Source organism: Erinaceus europaeus, chromosome 12 (assembly GCF_950295315.1).
Source record: "Erinaceus europaeus chromosome 12, mEriEur2.1, whole genome shotgun sequence".
In the NCBI taxonomy this organism is placed as follows: Eukaryota; Metazoa; Chordata; class Mammalia; order Eulipotyphla; family Erinaceidae; genus Erinaceus; species Erinaceus europaeus.
This window is the reverse complement of record NC_080173.1, coordinates 68472405-68490550: the sequence shown is the minus strand read 5'-3', so window position 1 is coordinate 68490550 and position 18146 is coordinate 68472405. Positions and strand designations below refer to the sequence as shown.

At 42.9% G+C, this 18146-nt stretch overlaps 1 protein-coding gene across 1 annotated transcript in view; it reads right to left on the bottom strand.

Annotated features, from left to right (window-relative positions):
- Nucleotides 1-6599: 6599 nt before the first annotated feature.
- Nucleotides 6600-18146, bottom strand: part of AATF (apoptosis antagonizing transcription factor) — a 106841-nt gene continuing 95294 nt past the window's right edge. Inside the window, exon 12 of the mRNA XM_016185488.2 lies at nucleotides 6600-6940. Within this exon, the coding sequence (XP_016040974.2) occupies nucleotides 6877-6940 (64 nt within the window). The 3' untranslated portion in view covers nucleotides 6600-6876. The remainder of the gene's footprint in view (nucleotides 6941-18146) is intronic.

Below are 18146 nucleotides of genomic sequence, written 5' to 3'. Positions count from 1 at the left end.
CCTACCTGCCACAGGGAAGGTAGTCAGAGAGGAGAGGCAGCTGGCAAGGCGTGATGCGTTGATGCGGAGCCTGCCGGCTCTCCTGCTGAGCTCATTTTGGAGGGTGGGCAGGAATCTTTGTGTTACTGTCAGGTGCCTCATGGGGGCCTATCATGCTTTTCCTACCCTATCGATGATGACATAGGTTTTTATTTTATTTTTTTTATCATTCTTTTAAATTTTCTTTCCTGAGAATTCAGTGTCCTTGACCTCAACAAATGAACTGAGAACTCTGAACGGGGGAAATAAAGCAAGCAAACTTCTCAGGAATATAAATGCTGCTGAGGCAATGACCCTATTGGCAGACCCCACACAATGGGTAAGAAAGTCACAGTAAAGGAAATCTATAGCTATACAAGAAAAACAAAAGTTAGATAAGGAATAGTCACCCTGCCTCTACACCATTCCTCTCCTCTGATGAAGAGCAGGTAATGAGGACTTCATCAATAGAGCTGTTGGACAAATTGAATATATACAAATCATCCAGGCGATATGGATTCCCTGGACTTGAGAGGATTAGTTAATGAACTTACCAAATTACTGACAATTATTTTTGAAATGTTATGAAGAGAAAGTTTAAAAAAAAAAAGATAAAACAAGGCAGATAAGCTCTGAAGAAGTGAAAAGAGATCAGCGTAATTCCTAGTCTAACTGCCCCCAATCCACAAGCACATACATAAATCTACAAAGTAAAAACACAAACTCAGATGCGGAAAACAAGCTTCATTCACATCAGACAAGGCTCACGGCTTGTCTTCAGCCTCTACTAAATGCAAGTACAAGGGGAGCACCATCAGGGTGTGGAGAGGAGTAGCCAGCAGCTCAGGCATAACACCCACACTTCTGCATCTGCAGCCCTGGGTTCTCCCAGGACAACCTATCTTTACTTCTACTCAGCTGTAAAATTCTGCTGAGACATGTGGCTACATTTGAGTCTGGCCCAGGGAGACACGAATCTTGGCATCAACATATTCCACATACTGAGTGATTGCTAGGTCCTGGGGAAAGGTTCCAAGGTTTATAATGAATGTCACATTTGGATTCATTCTGAGCCTCAAACTCAGCTTCCTTTGGATGAAATGGTACGAGGTGAGGAAGTAAAAGTCTTGGAGAGGGCTTAGTGAAGCATGTGGAGACTGGGAAAGTCAGCCTCTAACAGGAATGACTTTTCTAAACTACAGATGCAGACTTTGCCAGTCTGGCAAGAGCTGGCGTCCCCGGTGTCTTCTGTGGGCTCTCAGGGTTTCTGAATGGTACTCAGTAAGGGGCCTGGGATGGTGACCCTGGGGAGGATGGCTACATTCCAACTACAGCAGGGAGGAATACAAACTCAGAAGATGGCATGGAAAACCTACCTGAGGGGTCCCTAGAATGGAGGCATTGATAGTAGCAACAGCACAAAAACCAGAGAGTGCAGAACAAATGACATGTGATCTAGCAGCCAGAAAAAAGATTTGGGAGCTAGGGAGGGAAATGATTGTGTCACTTTCTATTTACCCACCATCTTTCATTGGAGCATCTCAAAGCACATTACTGGCGGCAGCTCTTTAATCCTCCCAGAGGAGGATGCTGATTTGAAGGGTTCCCTGGAGAGCAAGAAATAAACCCCAGATCAGACTCCAAGGCCAATCTCCTTTCTGCTTCTCAACAGCCCTTTGTAGCAGACAGCCTGCCTGCCCTAAGGCCAGTTGGAGGTGCACAGAGCCTAAAACTAGTTTCCCTAATATGCACCAAGAACCTTCTAAATGTTTGGAGTCCACTCTTGAAAATAGGGGAGTTGGGCGATAGCAGTCAGGCAGTAGCACAGTGGGTAAAGCGCACGTGGTGCAAAGTGCAAGGATTGGCATAAGGATCCCCTAGCTCCCCACCTGCAGGGGAGTCACTTCACAAGTGGTGACACAGGTCTGCAGGTGTCTATCTTTCTCTCCCCCGTTTTCCCCTCCTCTCTCCATTTCTCTCTGTCCTATCCAACGACGACATCAATAACAAAATAACTACAACAATGAACAACATGGGAAAATAAATAACTACATATAAAGTATAATAAAATAGGGGAGATAATACTATTGGTAATACAACAGACTTGCTTTTTTAATTTTTTATTTATTTTTCCTTTTGTTGCCCTTGTTTATTGTTGTTGTAGTTATTGTTGTTGTTGCATAGGACAAAGAAATGGAGAGAGGAGGGGAAGACAGAAGGGGAGAGAAAGACACCTGCAGACCTGCTTCACCGCCTGTGAAGTGACTCCCCTGCATGTGGGGAGCCAGGGCTCGAACCCAGACCCTTATTCCGGTCCATGCACTTCACACCATGTGCGCTTAACCCACTGCACTACCACCTGATTCCCCACAACAGGCTTTCATGCTTAAGGCAACACAGGTCCCAGGTTCAAGCCTTGGTACTACTATTGGCCAGAAATGAATAGCCCTTTGGTTAAAATAAATAAATATATTCCAAGAAAAATAATTTCTAAGAATAAATAAGCTTTATGCAAATATTATTCTATAATGTTATTCTTTTTTTAAATATTTGTTTATTCCCTTTTGTTGCCCTTGTTGTAGTTATTATTGTTGTTGTTGGATAGGAGAGAGAGAAATGGAGAGAGGAGGTGAAGACAGAGGGGGAGAGAAAGATAGACACCTGCAGACCTGCTTCACTTCCTGTGAAGTGACTCCCTTATAGATGGAGAGCCGGGGAGCTCGAACCAGGATTCTTACGCCGTATAATGTTATTCTTAATAGCAAATAATTAACAATCTAAATGTTCAGTAATGGAATTTGGTTATGTACTGAAGTATAGGTTCCAAAAGGAACTATTACTTAGTAATTAAAGCACTTAAATTGCATCTATAAAGCAAGGTAGTAACCTTTTACTGTATGACTAATTTAAAATGCAATATACTAGTTACCACACTGATTTTAAGTATTTTTACTTTATCTGATAGGACAGAGAGAAACTGAGAGCTGAAGAGATAGAGGAGACACCTGCACTCACCACTTGTTAAGTTTTCCCCCTGCAGGCGGAACCAGGGGCTTGAACCTTAGTCCTTGCTCATAGTAACCAATGATGCTAACTATGGCTATATAGATAACTTTTTTCCCCTCCCTCTCAAAGGGTAAAGCATTTCAAACAGTCCTGAAGTCAAAACCAACATTTCCACTTCAACTCTGTCTAGTTGAGCTGGGGCTACCCACATGGATAAGGATTGGCAGTACATATTTACATATTGCTGGAATTACAGACAAATCTTACTTCTGTTTGTTCCTTCCACTTTTCTGTAGTGAATTTTTAATATAAAAATAAAGGAACCGGCCTTATCTTCTCTATCCTGAAGCGAGAAGCTGATTTCCTGCCTCTTGCTCCTGATTCTGATGCAAACCTGAGTGGTGGCTGCTGCCACATTCACGGTGTGACCAGCCAGTGTCTCTACTGCTCAGGTCTTCAGTCAGGGTCTGTGGTTTATGAGTGTTGTGAAGTAGTCAGCTAGGCAAAAGAAAATAAGCAAGTGCCACACAAAAGGGAAGAGTGCTTCAGTCAACACTGAAAAGGGCTCTGGATTGAAACTCTTGATAACAGTTCTTTACTCATTTAAAAATCAGCATTAGCTACCAAAATGTAAAGTATTAGTTTTATTAAAATGCAAATCAATCAACTAATCTGTCTCTCTAGTAACAGATGAATTGCAGTATCCGTGTCAATTAAAATAGTTTCCAATTTATTCTTGGCTGGAAGGAGGGTAGCCTTCTGAATTTTAAAATGCAAGTCTCTCTTTACTGAAAAATTCTGTCCTTTAGCTTTCCTGCTTTTAGTTCATTTTAATTAAACACGTTGGGCTTCCAAGTATTTTGAAGTACTTGTCCAAATCTTTGTTTTCATCAGGTAAAGAGTAACAGTGATAAAAGTCTGTTTCTCTGGGAAACATGCTTCAATGTTAGGCTCACAAAATTTCCAGTATTAAGAGGTTGCTTAGTGTTGTTCTAAGGTGCATCTAGCCTGGAATCCTCAGGCTTGATGGACAGGATTGAATGTTCTATATTTTTAAAAGTCGTAATTTTAAAAGATATTTATTTATTAATAAGAGACAGAGAACCAGAGCACCACTATGGCATATATGTCATTGAGCTCAGGACCTCATGCCTGCCGAGTTCTGTCTTGCTGTACCACCTTCAGGACCACAGAATACTCATTTGAAGGGAGTGAATGTAGGGGAAATCTATTTCTGCTGATTGATTTTTTTTTGCCTCCAGGGCTATCGCTGGGGCTCGGTATCCACGAATCCACTGCATCTGGAGGCCATTTTCCCCATTTTTGTTGCCCTTGTTGTTATTGTTATCACTGCTGTTGTTGGATAGGACCGAGAAATGGAGAGAGGAGGGGAAGACAGAGAGGGGGAGGGAAAGACACCCGCAGACCTGCTTCACTGCTTGTGAAGCGACTCCCCTGCAAGTGGGGAGCTGGGGGCTTGAACCAGGATCCTTACGCAGGTCCTTCTGTTTTGTGCCATGTGCGCTTAACCCACTGTACTACCACGTGGCCCCCCTATTGATTATCTTTTGGCTAATTGAAGACACACAAAAACTTAAACATTTCCTTGACAGTCAAGCCTAAGAGGTAACTACCAAGACAAAACAAATCGGGAGTCGGGCAGTAGTGCAGCGGGTTAAGCGCAGGTGGTGCAAAGCACAAGGACCAGAGTAAGGATTCTGGTTCAAGCCCCCAGCTCCCCACCTGCAGGAGAGTCACTTCACAAGCAGTGAAGCAGGTCTGCAGATGTCTATCTTTCCCTCCCCCTGTCTTGCCCTCCTCTCTCCATTTCTCTCTGTCCTATCCAACAATGACAACAACGGTAATAACTACAACAATAAAACAATAAGGGCAACAAAAGGGAATAAACATTAAAAAAAAAATCACCACAGACTAAGGTCCAATTAATGATAGAAAAACCCTCCTTCCCTCAGCAGACACGCTGGTGTTAATACTAAACTAAGATACAGATCACTCTCAGGACTCAGTGCATTTGTCCAGCCTTCAGGGACTGTGCACAAGTTCCCAGACACCAAGTCAATGATACACGGGGTTCCCAGGCACAGAAATCTGTCACTGAGTTTTGACATTTAAAACAATATCAAAACCTGCCTTCCAAAACTGATGTCAAATTATTAACTACAACTGCATTTGTTACTTGGATTCAACAAGCCTAAGAGTCTAGGGCTCTAAAAAAAAAGATCTCAGAGATGGTCAGTCTTGCACTGTCGTAGCTCTTCCACACACATTACTTAAGGTAACCTCCAATGCATATTGACCACAGCAGGCCAATAAATCCCCCTTATGGGGATTTAATTTCCAGCTTTTGACCTTTGGATGAAAAACAAGTGAATCATTTCCTCTTGCTAGATTTACACCAGAGATGACCTCAGTAAAGTGACTTAGGTTTGGTGAGAGAAGGAAGATCTTTATGGGTGAAAAGAGAAAACAGAAAAGTTGGGAATTAATTGTATTCAGTGAAAAGTAGACAAATGCCTCCAGTTATAATCTCCTAGGGGGTAGGCTTTTTTTTTCTTTACTATGATAAAAAGCACTATGCATTTCGAGAATGATTCTTTCTGTGAAATTTTATTTTATTATTGATGCTGTTGTTGTTGGATAGGACAGAGAGAAATATAGAGAGGAGGGGAAGACAGAGAGGGAGGAGATAAAGACAGACACCTGCAGACCTGCTTCATCACCTGTGAAGCGACTCCCCTGCAGGTGAGGAGCTGAGGGCTTGAACCAGGATCCTCATGCCGGTCCTTGCCTTTGTGCCATGTGCGCTTAATCCACCGCGCTACTGCCCAACTCCCCTGTGAAATTTTGTATTGTATAAGGAGGTCATCTGGTCAAAGGAAGGAAGGAAGAAAATACTCCCAACAAACCTACCATGCTTCCAGAGCTCTAAGTCAGAATTACCCTGTATTGTTTAAGAACTCACACAAAGGGGTGAGTTGGGAGGTAGCACAGTGGTTTAAGTGCACATGGTGCAAAGCACAAGGAATGGCATAAGGATCCTGGTTTGAGTCCCCAGCTTCCCACCTGCAGGGCAGTCACTTCACAAGCGGTGAAGCAGGTCTGCAGGTGTCTGTCTTTCTTTCCCCCCTCTGTCTTCCCCTCCTCTCTCCATTTCTCTCTGTCCTATCCAACAACGACATCAATAACAACAATAACTATAACAATAAAACAACAAGGGCAACAAAAGGGAAAATAAAATAAATATTAAAACAAAAAAAAGAGGGAGTCGGCCAGTAGAGCAGTGGGTTAAGCACAGGTGGTGCAAAGTGCAAAGACTGGTGTAAGAATCCCAGTTCGAGCCCCTGGCTCCCCACCTGCAGGGGAGCCGCTTCACAAGCTGTGAAGCAGGTCTGCAGGTGTCTGTCTTTCTCTCCTCCTCTCTATCTATTTCTCTCTGTCCTATCCAACAACAATGACATCAATAACAACAATAAAACAACAAGGGCAACAAAAGGGAATAAATAAATAAATATAAAAAAATGTACAAAAACAACAAACACACAATGGAGGTAGCAGGAACAGTGCTTTTTATTTGTGATGGTTAAAGGACCTTGGTGGGTAGGTCTTTTGTACATCGCAGCACTAGACATACTGACACTTACTGCCAGGATTCCTGGGATGTATTAGGCACGTGTTCTGAGCAGCATATTTTCCTGGGGATTTCTGGCTAGCTCAGCCCCGTAGGCTATTGGTTTCCTGCACTGTGGGACTGGCTGAGTAGCCAACCCAGCTAGCCCAGCGCCAGGTGCTCAGAGGTTGTGCCTGAGGCCCAAGGCAGGAGAGGTGGTGCTGTCAGTCCCGCAGGGCTTCATCAGGAGGGTTGAGTTGGCCAAAAAGAGATCGGAATAACTCTGTCCTAGAAGACAAACAGAACAAATTGGTTAGCACACTGGTTAGCTTTTCAAGGTTAGAAAAGAACTAAGGGGCTGTTTCTTCCACTGAAAATACTGCCATTTCAATTAAAAAATGCACTCCACCACTCTTCACAAATACAAAAGAAGGAAAGAGCTAGAAGAAGCCAATCAAATAGTAAAATATGTAAATAGTCCAGTGTGGCTAGATACCCTGTCTCTAGGGAATGAGTTTTCTGTAAGTTTGCCCTTTACAGACAGGCTCTCTTCAAGTAAGAAAACAAGATTGAATATTTTAATAGGATGTATGAGACTGCTGTGCGACGAGGATTCAATCAGACATGGGATGTAGGGGGATATAATTTAGTTTTCATACATTTTCTTGGACTTGGCAGTACTTGAAAAACAATGAAAATGACCCAGCAACAAGATTCCAATCACTCTCACATGTGCTGCTGCTCAGTGGTGGAAACAAGGCTCTTCCTTACTCCCCAGCAGGTCCCTTTCCTGTAGGTTCATTCTAGTAACTAATTCGATTGGCTAATTTATTGCTAAATTTAAGCTTTGATATTAACAAAACCTACAACTTTTCAGGGTCCCTGAAAATAAAATAAACGATCACTTCTAACCTGTTACTGCTACTAAATATAAGACACACACACACACACACACACACACACACACAGTCATCTGTCAAGGCCTGGAAAATCTAAGAGTAGGAGGGGTAGGGAAAGGACCCTTCCTCTCTGTGACAGAAGTTCCAGAATATTCTTTCTGTGAACATAGGGCAGATTCTCCCTGCAGATATATGAGGAGTGACAAGGTTCAAAGCAAGCTAAACATCCTGGAGAGACAGCAGTCCTCAGTGGCACTCTGCAGCGAGCCGAGCCACTAGCCCTCATGAGAGGAAGGGCTAAGCTGAGAGGGTAAGTGATTCTTTGAAAAGCTGTGCCTGCTCCATTTTATGTTTCCAAGATCTAATCATATATTACACCTTGCCATCTTGTTAACAAATCAGGCTTTAAAAAAATCTTTTACTTATGAATTAATGAGAGAGCAGAGGAAGAGAAAGAGAACCACAGCATCACTCTGGCACATGTGATATAGAACCTCATGTTTGCGAGTTCAATGCTTTAATCAAACCACTGTATCACCTGTGACAGCCAAACACACTTTAGACTTCCTAGCTTCTTCCATCATGAAGATCCCCAAATCTCAACTGCTATATTCTTACTTTTAGGTTCCTGATTATTAAACAATTTGTTCTGCTTTATATCTTAATGCTTTTCAGCCACCAAGCTGTGATACAACCATGATGCCAACCTGACTTCCCTGGGCAGACATTACCAGTGTGTCCTGGAACCCCTCCCTCCCTCCCCAGAGCCCTGCCCCACTAGGGAAAAACAGAAACAGGCTGGGGGTATGGATCAACTTGTCAATGGAGAAGCAACTACAGAAGCCAGACCTTCCACCTTCTGCACACCATAAAGATCATCACTGGTCCAGAGTCCCAGAGGGATAAAGAATAGGGACGCTTCCAATGGAGGGGAGAAGATATGGAACTCTGGTGGTGGGAACTGTACCCCTCTTATCCCACAATTCTGTCAATCATTATTAAATCACTAATAACAGATTGTGAAAAAGATGTTTAGGATGTTGGGTGGTGGCTTAAGAGTACACACACTACCAGCTGCAAGGATCTGGGTTCAAGCCCCTGTCCCCACATGACAATGTCTATGGGGGGCACTTCATAAGCAGTAAAGCAATGCTGTAATGACTCTCTGTCTTACCTCCCCATGTCTCTCACCTTGTATCAAGACGGAAAGGGAGGGAGGGAGAGAGGGAAGAAGGGAGATAGATAGATAGACAGACGTGGGCTGGGCAAGGCAGTTAAGAGCATCTATTAAGCTCAAGGATCCAGGCTTGAGCCTCTGCTCCCACCTGCAGGGGTCCACTTCATGAGCAATGAAGCAGGTCTATAAGGGTCTTTTTTTTTTCTCTTCTCTCTCTCCCCCTTCCTCTCTCAATTTCTATTTGTCTTATCTAAGATAAATTAGAAAGGAAAGAAAAAAAAGAAAGAAAAAATGGCCACAGGGAACAGTGGATTTGTAGTGCTGGCATCAAGCCCTAGGAGTAACCCTGGTGGCAATAAAAAAGAAAGAAAGAAAGAAAGAAAGAAAGAAAGAAAGAAAGAAAAAAAAATTGCACCAAAGTAAAAGACTCTGGGCTTGATCCGGGGGAGAGTACAGGTCCTGGAAAAGGATGACAGAGGACCTACTGGGGGTTGTATTGTTATGTGGAAAACTAAGAAATGTTATGCATGTACAAACTGCTATATTTACTGTAGACTATAAAACATTAATTCCCATGGTCCGGGAGGTGGTACAGTGGCTAAGGCACTGGACTCTCAAGCATGAGGCCCTGAGTTCAATCCCCACCAGCACATGTACCAGAGTGGTGTCTGGTTCCTTCTCTCTCTCCTCTTATCTTTCTCATTAATAAATAAATAAATAAATTAAAAAATTAATTCCCTAATAAAGGAGGAAAAAAAAACCCAAAACACGCCACCAGGAGTGGTGGAGTCTGTAGAGACATAGACTAAGCCCAATGATAGATATCCCTAGTAACAGAAAGAAAAAAGCATCCTCTTTTTAAAATTAAAATATTTATTTCTTACTTAATAAATATGAGAGTGTCACATGAGGCAGAAAAGAGGAAAGAAAGAAGCTAGAGCGCCGCTGTGGTGGTGCACGTGGTGTTAGGGACTGGAGAGGGGAACCTCGGACATCAGCGTCTAATGTGCCCTCAGCTGAGCTGATTCTCTCGCCTTAAAGATGCACTTTGGATGTGACCATCAGCAGCATATTTCACTTTGAAAGACAAGGACTTGTATGTATGGAGTCTTGGGCTCAATCCCTAGTACCATGTATGTCAAGAGTGGTGTTTTGGTCTCTCCATCTCACAAATACACACAAATCTCACAAATACACACACTCACACACACACTCTCTCTCTCTCTTTTCTTTTCTCAGTTCTGACTTAAGATAGTGTGGGGGAATTGAACTTGGGCCTTTTCATGCCTCAAGTACTAAGAGTCTTTTTTTGCTTAACCTTATGCTATCTCCCCAGCACCAAATATATGTATCTTAAAATCCAGCAATGGAAATAGCATTTTGACTTTTTTTTTCAAATGAAAACTATAAAATGTAAACTAACCTTATCCTGCTGGGAAACACAGGCTTGAAAAGAAAGCGCAAGCCAGGAAACAGTGGGTCTCAACATTACAGGAATTTTCCCCTGCAGATTCACTGGTCCCCTAACACGGAACTACATACCAGCCCCATGGCCCACAGACAAAGGATGAGGGTTCACCCTGAGCCCCTTTGGCTCTTTTGTTCCTCTGCTACATACATCTGCCTGACTGCCCTTGGCCAGCCTGGGCCCCCAGACGGCACAAAGGTGGAAGGCAGCTTCAGACCAAATGCAAATGAGTGGCAGGCAGCCTCACTTCCAAAGGCAGTTGCTTCCAAATCACCAGCTCCATCACAAAAGACAGCAAGGCCCTGTCTGTCTGCCAATAAGAACCAGTCTCTCTAGCCATTTCAACAGACAAATTAAAAGGCATTAGGGGAGAGTCACCATGACAAAAAGGACAGTATGACTTTAAGGCTGCAACGTGTGATGAGAGGAGCAGGAGCACAATGCTATTTAGCTCTTCACAATCATATCCTTTCCAAGCCTGCCTTGCTTGCCTGCACCAGACCCCATCATTACCACTGAGCAAATGCTTCCACTCTGTGCTGCAATCTCAGCGCAGCGCCGGGGCCAAGGCAGCAGTTACTGTCCGCAGCAGGGTTCACATGTCAGGAGCAGAGAGTGAAATGCTGAAACCCGTGTTTTGATAGAACATCATTTCACACTCAGGTGGGCAAAGCTGACAAACATATGCAGCTGTTTGTGGCAAAGCAACTTGGAAAGATGAGTGGTCTGGGTTCTTAAAATATTGTATAGAAGAGAGAGAATGTGAGTAAGGGATTATTCCAATCTAAGAATCCCAAAGTGATTTCAGCTGTTGGGCTGCCTCGCCAGCTACCAACTGGTGACCGCTTTTCCCTTCAAAGCATCTCTTACTCCCCTGCTCTTCCAGGTCTCACCAAGAATATGGTAACAGTCTCCTGACTTGAAGCTCCCTACCTGTCCTCCCTCTCTGTTTCCCTCAGCTCCAATTCTAGAGACAGACACCCCAGAATGATCAAGATGAAGATCCTTAGACTCCAGCCACTCATCCCGGCCTCCTCTCTGGACGCGGTGGCTCCAAACTGACTGCAGTTCTGTCTACTGCCCTCCGACAGCGCGGGGAGAAACATGGTGTCTGGGCTGCATGTCTTGCACATCTTTAAGTTGACGTACACAATTTTTTCTTTTTTTTTTTTCTTTCCCTCTTCTCTTCTTCTTTTTTTTTTTTTTTTGCCTCCAGGGTTATTGCTGGGGCTCGGTGCCTGCACTACAAATCCCCTGCTCCTGGAGGTCATTTTTTTCCCTTGAGTTGCCCTTGTTGTTTATTATTGTTGTTGTTATTGCTGTCATTGTTGTTGGATAGAACAGAGAAGTCAGAGGATGGGGACAGAGGGGGAGAGAAAGACACCTGCTTCACCAATTGTGAAGTGACCCCCTGCCCCCACAGGTGGGGAACCAGAGGCTTGAACTGGGGTCCTTACTCCAGTCCTTGCGCTTTGCGCCACAGGTGCTTAACCTGCTACGCTACCGCCTGGCCCCCCACATTTTTTCATGACTGATTTAAGTAGTCAGAAGGGATACAATTACCAAAATATTATGAATACTACTTTAAAAACAAAACTTACATCCCTTCTATAATAAGCCCAATAGAACCCACATGCTACATTGATTTGATACCTATCATTATCCACTTAAATAACTCACAAACTCTTTTATTTGGAAATTTTATAGACTCTTTGTCTTTTAAAACTTTTATTTCCACTTGACTTTTCCCCTACAGGTTTTGGCCCTGATATAACTGTTCTATTTTAAAGGCTTTTATCAACCCCCCTATCATACTTCTCAGCCACAAAGGTGGGTATTCAAATTGAAATAAAAATATTTTAGTACCCTGAGACTATAAGGCTCTAAGTACTTACAAAAATTACTTCTGGACTGTGTTATCATCTCCATCATTATTAGGATCCGAGAAATAAATACAACAAAAATGTATCATAATTTCGGTAGAAATTCTATGCACATAAATGCAACATGGGTGAAACTTCTCTCTTGGCTCAGTCACATAACCCATGGCTGCATGTTATTCACTGCTAGAATGAAAGAAGGCTCAGCACTGATTCTGTTCCCGTTTTCTGTGTCTTACAGATGTGTGTGCTGAGAAACCTTGTCACATAACAAGTAGGTGGGAATGGGAGAGTTTTATTACAGCAATGCCATTTTATTCTTTTTCATTCTTTCTGAATTATATGCTTCCCCCAAATCACATAGTGATCTACCACCCAAAATTAGTTTTTTTTTAAAATCTGAGTTTACTTAGCTCGGACAAATTTCCCCAAAATTAGTTTTAATGACCTACCATCTGACAACTCAATTGGGTTCTCCAGTAATTTTGTTGGAAACAAAAAATGTAACAGTCACACCTGTTACCCAGTCCTCAGTTACTGCCCTTCTCAATCCTGCACTGTGTTTTCCCCTTTGGCGCTTTGGAGATTTTTCCCAAGTCCAATTAAGGAAGGGCTCAAACTGGATTGTGTTGAGTAGAAGAAGAATCACTGAGAAATGGTTAAGGGGCAACTTGCACCTCTAGCACAGTCTATTTTCAGGCAGATCAACTGAAATTTCCATTTCTTTAGGAAAGAGAAATATCTGAGAATTAGGGACCTCAGAATTCTCTGCATCCACTTTCACTGTGGAAAGTCTTTGGGTACCCCAGAACAAAGACTAAGGTGGATGGTAGACTCAGCTTTTTCCCAAGCCCAAACAATTGTTACTTCTGCTGCCAATGCTCACTAAAATCATCTGAAAAGAAACAGAATGTGTCTATATCCCTTACCCCACCCCCAGAAAAAGAAAACTAGGCACCAAAAAGTCATCATGGGACAGAGGGTCAGACCTCTTTCTGCTGTGTGGAAGATTCCCCCCTGCAGCATCCTTCTTAACTGGGATTTAGCCATGCAGAGAAGCTAAACTATCAATCCTTCAGGTTAACCTTGTCTCCATCTGATTCTCCAGGGTAAGTGTATATAGTTTAATACTGGAGAGCCCCTTAAGGCTATGAATAATGAACTTGCTTTCTTTTTTTTTTTTTTTTAAATACATAATTCCTACTCCCTATCACATTAAGAATCAAGACTTGAAACACTGGACTGAAATGTCTTCCCCCTTTTATTACCTCTTCCCCACACTCCTGGCCTCAATGGCCAGTGGGAATGTCCACTGTAGAAAATCTATTATGGTTGGTATCATGCAGGAGAATAACCTACAGAGTAATTAACAAGACTTGGACCTAAGGTAGAAGGTCGATAGCAGGGGCTCTTCTTTGAATTAAAATTTAACTTACCCTTTATTGCAACCTACAAAAGCAAGTAATGAGCACTAACATTTTTATTTCTTTTAAACTGTCATTTAGGCTATAGAGGGGATAATTACCTATCTCCAGTGTAGAAAGATTTTATAACCCTTAGTGAGGCATTTTCTAATTTAATATTTTTAGCATATTATCATAAAACCTGTTTCTGGGAAAAAATGATCATGGATTAGCAGCCATTTTCCATAAAGACAGAATGTGAATATGGTGTGTGTGTGTGTGTTAGGATCTGGCTTAATTTATTACATGGTTCTCCTGGAGAGATTTAAAGTATGCATATTCTAGCTAGTTGTGAGATGCAGTCACCTCAGTGGCGGGTAAGATTTTGAGCTGCCCTAAACGAAAGCAGGGTGTATACGCATAATAATGCAGGTTCCTAATGTGTATACCCAACAGTGAGCCTCCCTGACTACAACACAGGCCAGTGTCTTTCCCACTGCTGTTTAGGCAAACATTACCAAGGGACATGATTTGTGTGCAGATGATTTGCGTGGGGCTTTCAATTTGCTGGGTCCACAGCTTGTAGTTTTGTGATATTGTAGAAATTATTTGTATGTCTCCAGAACACCATAATCCTCCAACAGTGGCCAGAAACCCCCAGCTTTCAGTGGGTAGGTAGGCACAGTTCCTGGGTCCACAGGCAGGCAGGCAGACAGCAGAAAGGAGGCCACGGTACGACCATTTCCTAAAGAAACCTGTACCACCTCCAAAAAGGACCAGAGCTATCTGGAGTTTGGCTCAGTTTCCTACCAAACCAGTAGGACAATACCACTGCTTTTCTGATTAAAATTATACACATAGTTTGCCCTCCCCCTTTAGGACTACCCTTTACTTCTCTAGCTTTCTCTTTTTAAAATTTTATTATCTTTCTTTACTTATTAATTAGATAGATGCAGCCAGAAATCAAGAGGAGAGGGGATGACAGAGAGGGAAAGAGACAGAGAGACACCTGCAGCCCTGCTTCACCACTCACAAAGCTTTCCCCCTGCAGGTGGGGACCGGGGCTTAAACCTGAGTCCTTGTGCACTGTAGCATGTGCGCTCAACCAGATGTGCCACCACCCGGCCCCTCGTTTGCCCTTAACTAATTTCTTTTCTTTTTAAAATATTATTTATTTACTTATTCCCTCTTGTTGCCCTTGTTGTTTTATTGTTGTGGTTATTACTGTTGTTGTCCTTGTTGGATAGGACAGAGAGAAATGGAGAGAGGAGAGGAAGACAGAGAGGGGGAGAGAAAGATAGACACCTGCAGACCTGCTTCACTGCCTGTGAAGTGACTCCCCTGCAGGCGGTGAGCCGGAGGCTCAAACCAGGATCCTTACACTGGTCCTTGCGCTTTGCACCACCTGCGCTACTGCCCGACTCCCTCCCTTGATTAATTTCAATGTGTTCATTTCTTGCTTCAAGAGGGTGGAGATAGGGATGTCTTACTTAAGAATATAAGACACATCCCAGCCCTCCCTCTACTTTCTCCCTCTCTATACACCTGAAGACCTTTATGCTGTACCTAAAAGTGGTGGAGCATTTGTTTCTGAACTCAATCCCTTAGATATACATTTTAAAAAATTTATTTATTTTCCCTGTTGTTGCCCTTGTTGTCTTTTTATTGTTGTTGTAGTTATTGTTGTTGTTACTGATGTCGCTGTTAGATAGGACAGAGAGAAATGGAGAGAGGAGGGGAAGACAGAGAGGAGGAGAGAAAGATAGACACCTGCAGACCTGCTTCACAGCCTGTGAAACGACTCCCCTGCAGGTGGGGAGCCAGGGCTCGAACCGGGATCCTTACACTGGTCCTTGTGCTTTGTGCCACGTGCTTAACCCGCTGCGCTACCTCTTGACTCCCTAGATATACAGTTAAGAATCAAGGATGATGAAAACACACAAAGGGACCACGAGACCATGGGTTTCAATTCCAACACTGCTCACATCCAGCTGGGTCTTGATCAAACCTGCATCCTCATGGAGTGTAGTCAGTATCAACACAGATGAACAGAAATTTTAAATGACCCATGTAGTCACAGCTAGTCCACATGCTACGGAAGACTATCAATGATGTTACTGATGCCTGCATTTTCCACATCTGTTTTAAGAACAATTTAGTTATGAGTGCTGTGGAAGTTTATCTAACATGATTAGATATGCATGCATCCTCGCCTCAAAGTATAGCTTAAAAGTGAAGTAAAATAAAAAATAGCTGAGGGCCTGAGAGGTATCTGACTGGGTTGGATGTATGCCTTGCCACACGTGCAGCCCCACCACAATGTCACAAAGGGGAAACACTGAGGCTATAGTGTCTCTCCTGTCTGTCTCTGTCTATATGAATAAAAGAGTTGGCCTGGGAGCAATGATTTCATTCCTGGATAAGGCTCCAGCTTGGTAGAAAGAATAACATAAGTAAAACAAAACATACTCAAATGCCTACTTGAATTCTTTTTTTTTTTTTTTACTTCAACATTGTTTTTTTGTCTCCAGGGTTATTGCTGGGGCTCAGTCACTGCTCCTGGGGGCTATTTTCCCCCTTTTGTTGTCCTGGTTGTTTTATCATTGTGGTTGTTATTGTTGCTGTCATTGTTGCTGGATACGATAGAAATTGAAAGAGGAGGGGAAGACAGAGGGGAAGAGAAAGATAGACCCCTGCAGACCAGCTTCACTGCTTGTGAAGTGACTCCCCTGCAGGTGGGGAGCCGGGGGCTCGAACCAGGATCCTTAACACCAGTCATTGTGCTTTGTGCCACCTGTGCTTAACCCACTGTGCTACTGCCTGACTCTCGACTGCTGTTTTCTAGGTGAAGAGAGTTAGCTTACTCCATTCCTGCTTATGAAAAAGCATGATGTCCTCTTGTCATCCTGACCTAACTGCTCTGAGTCTTTCAGTTTGTCAAAGAACTAATGTAGGCGAAGGCCCATGTACCTTCTGAGGTGATCTTGCATGTCTGGTACAGTCTAGACATGCCAAGTGTTCTGAGCACACATTTCTGTCCTCAAATAGCTTCACCATCCTATTTCATCTTGTCTACCAATATGCTCAGTGCATTTTAAGGATCAGCTCAAAACAATTTTGTGCTAATTATCAGTTGGCACATGCTAATGGCACTGGACGTGGGGCTCATGTAACCCTAACTACCTGAATGCCTTGAGGTTTGCTCCCAAAAAACACTAGAGACAAACTGGCAAATTCCTTTAACCTTTCATTCTTTCTGCTTCCTCTGACCCAAATCCATTCTCTCTGTATCCGTGACTTTACAGGTGAGAGAAAGATGTTTGAAAAATGCTTCTATGACCTCTCAGGGGAACTATATTGATCCAAATGGCAAGCAACTGCCTCATGCTCCCTGCCGTGTGGTAGGATAAAACTGTGTATGTCAGAGAACTGGATCAGAGACAGCACACAGAACTACTCTGCTTCTCAGGAAGACTGGCTTGTTAGAACACAATCCAAACAGAGAGAAAGAGGCAGTTTTCCTCTATCTCAGACATGATGACATGTCAAGGCTAGAAGGTCAGCACCCTCTGTTCCTTCCAATATCCTAGAGCAACAAAAAGCAGATTGGAGGTATCTTTCCAAAAACCCCATCACAACTCAGTACCAAAAGACAAAAAGAAAACAAGTGAAAGGACAAAAAAGTGACTTTTTGTAACTTTAGACTCACGTCTTAACTAAGTAATTAGCTAAGTTGCAGACAATGACGCACAGAATGTTTTTTATCTTTACTTAGATCCGAATACAAGTCAGACACTGGCTGAACTCTTCAGAAACTCCAACAGAGCCAAGCTGCTGGTACATGGATCTGCCACAAGGTGACAGTACACAACACATTTCTAAGTGAAATCAGCAGAGTACAGCTCTGAGGCGAACTGGGCCTATAAATCACCCAGTGTGTCTGCTCTCGTCACCATCCTCCCCACTGCTTGAAGGAGACTCTAGAAGGTCTGTTCCAATTCACTCTTTTGGTCAGGTCAGAATTAGGTCCTTCAAATCTCTGCAAATGCTTTTAGCCCTATAGCTTTAAATTACAGATGATGACATGACCTCTGGCCTGTCTCCTAAAGATCAGACAGACTCAAGATTTATAAATGTTCACGGCAGTAGGTTCAGACCCCAAACAAAGGAAATGAAGAAGGGTGGGGAGGAAGGAGAGGGATGCAAATGTGAGAAGTGAACTTGAGGAGATTTTACATGTTTTCCCCTTTCACCTGTGCTCTCTCCTTATCCCTATCAGTTAAAATTCCACCCACTTGAACCAAGGGAAAAAAAATGCTCAAAACCGCCACCATCCCTACCACTAACTTCAAATCTTTCAAAGTCCTTTAAAGAAAAACAATTTACCTTACAGTGGTAAGGGGGGTTGCTATTGCAGGAGCACTCTTTAGACAAAAAAGATCCCATCTTCTTTCCTATGCATTAATATTCCATATTCCTGGGATGATTTCCACTTTCACAGTTTGACTGTTTTATAACAGATTTGATGCAAGAAAAGACAAATGGCCTCACAAAGGAAAGACGACAAATCATCTCACCATTTTTAGCAGGGTTTTCTCTTTATTTTTATTTTTATTCTGGAGCTGGGCTGCAGCGCTCTCTGCTTTGCTGGAGATGTTTAATATTAA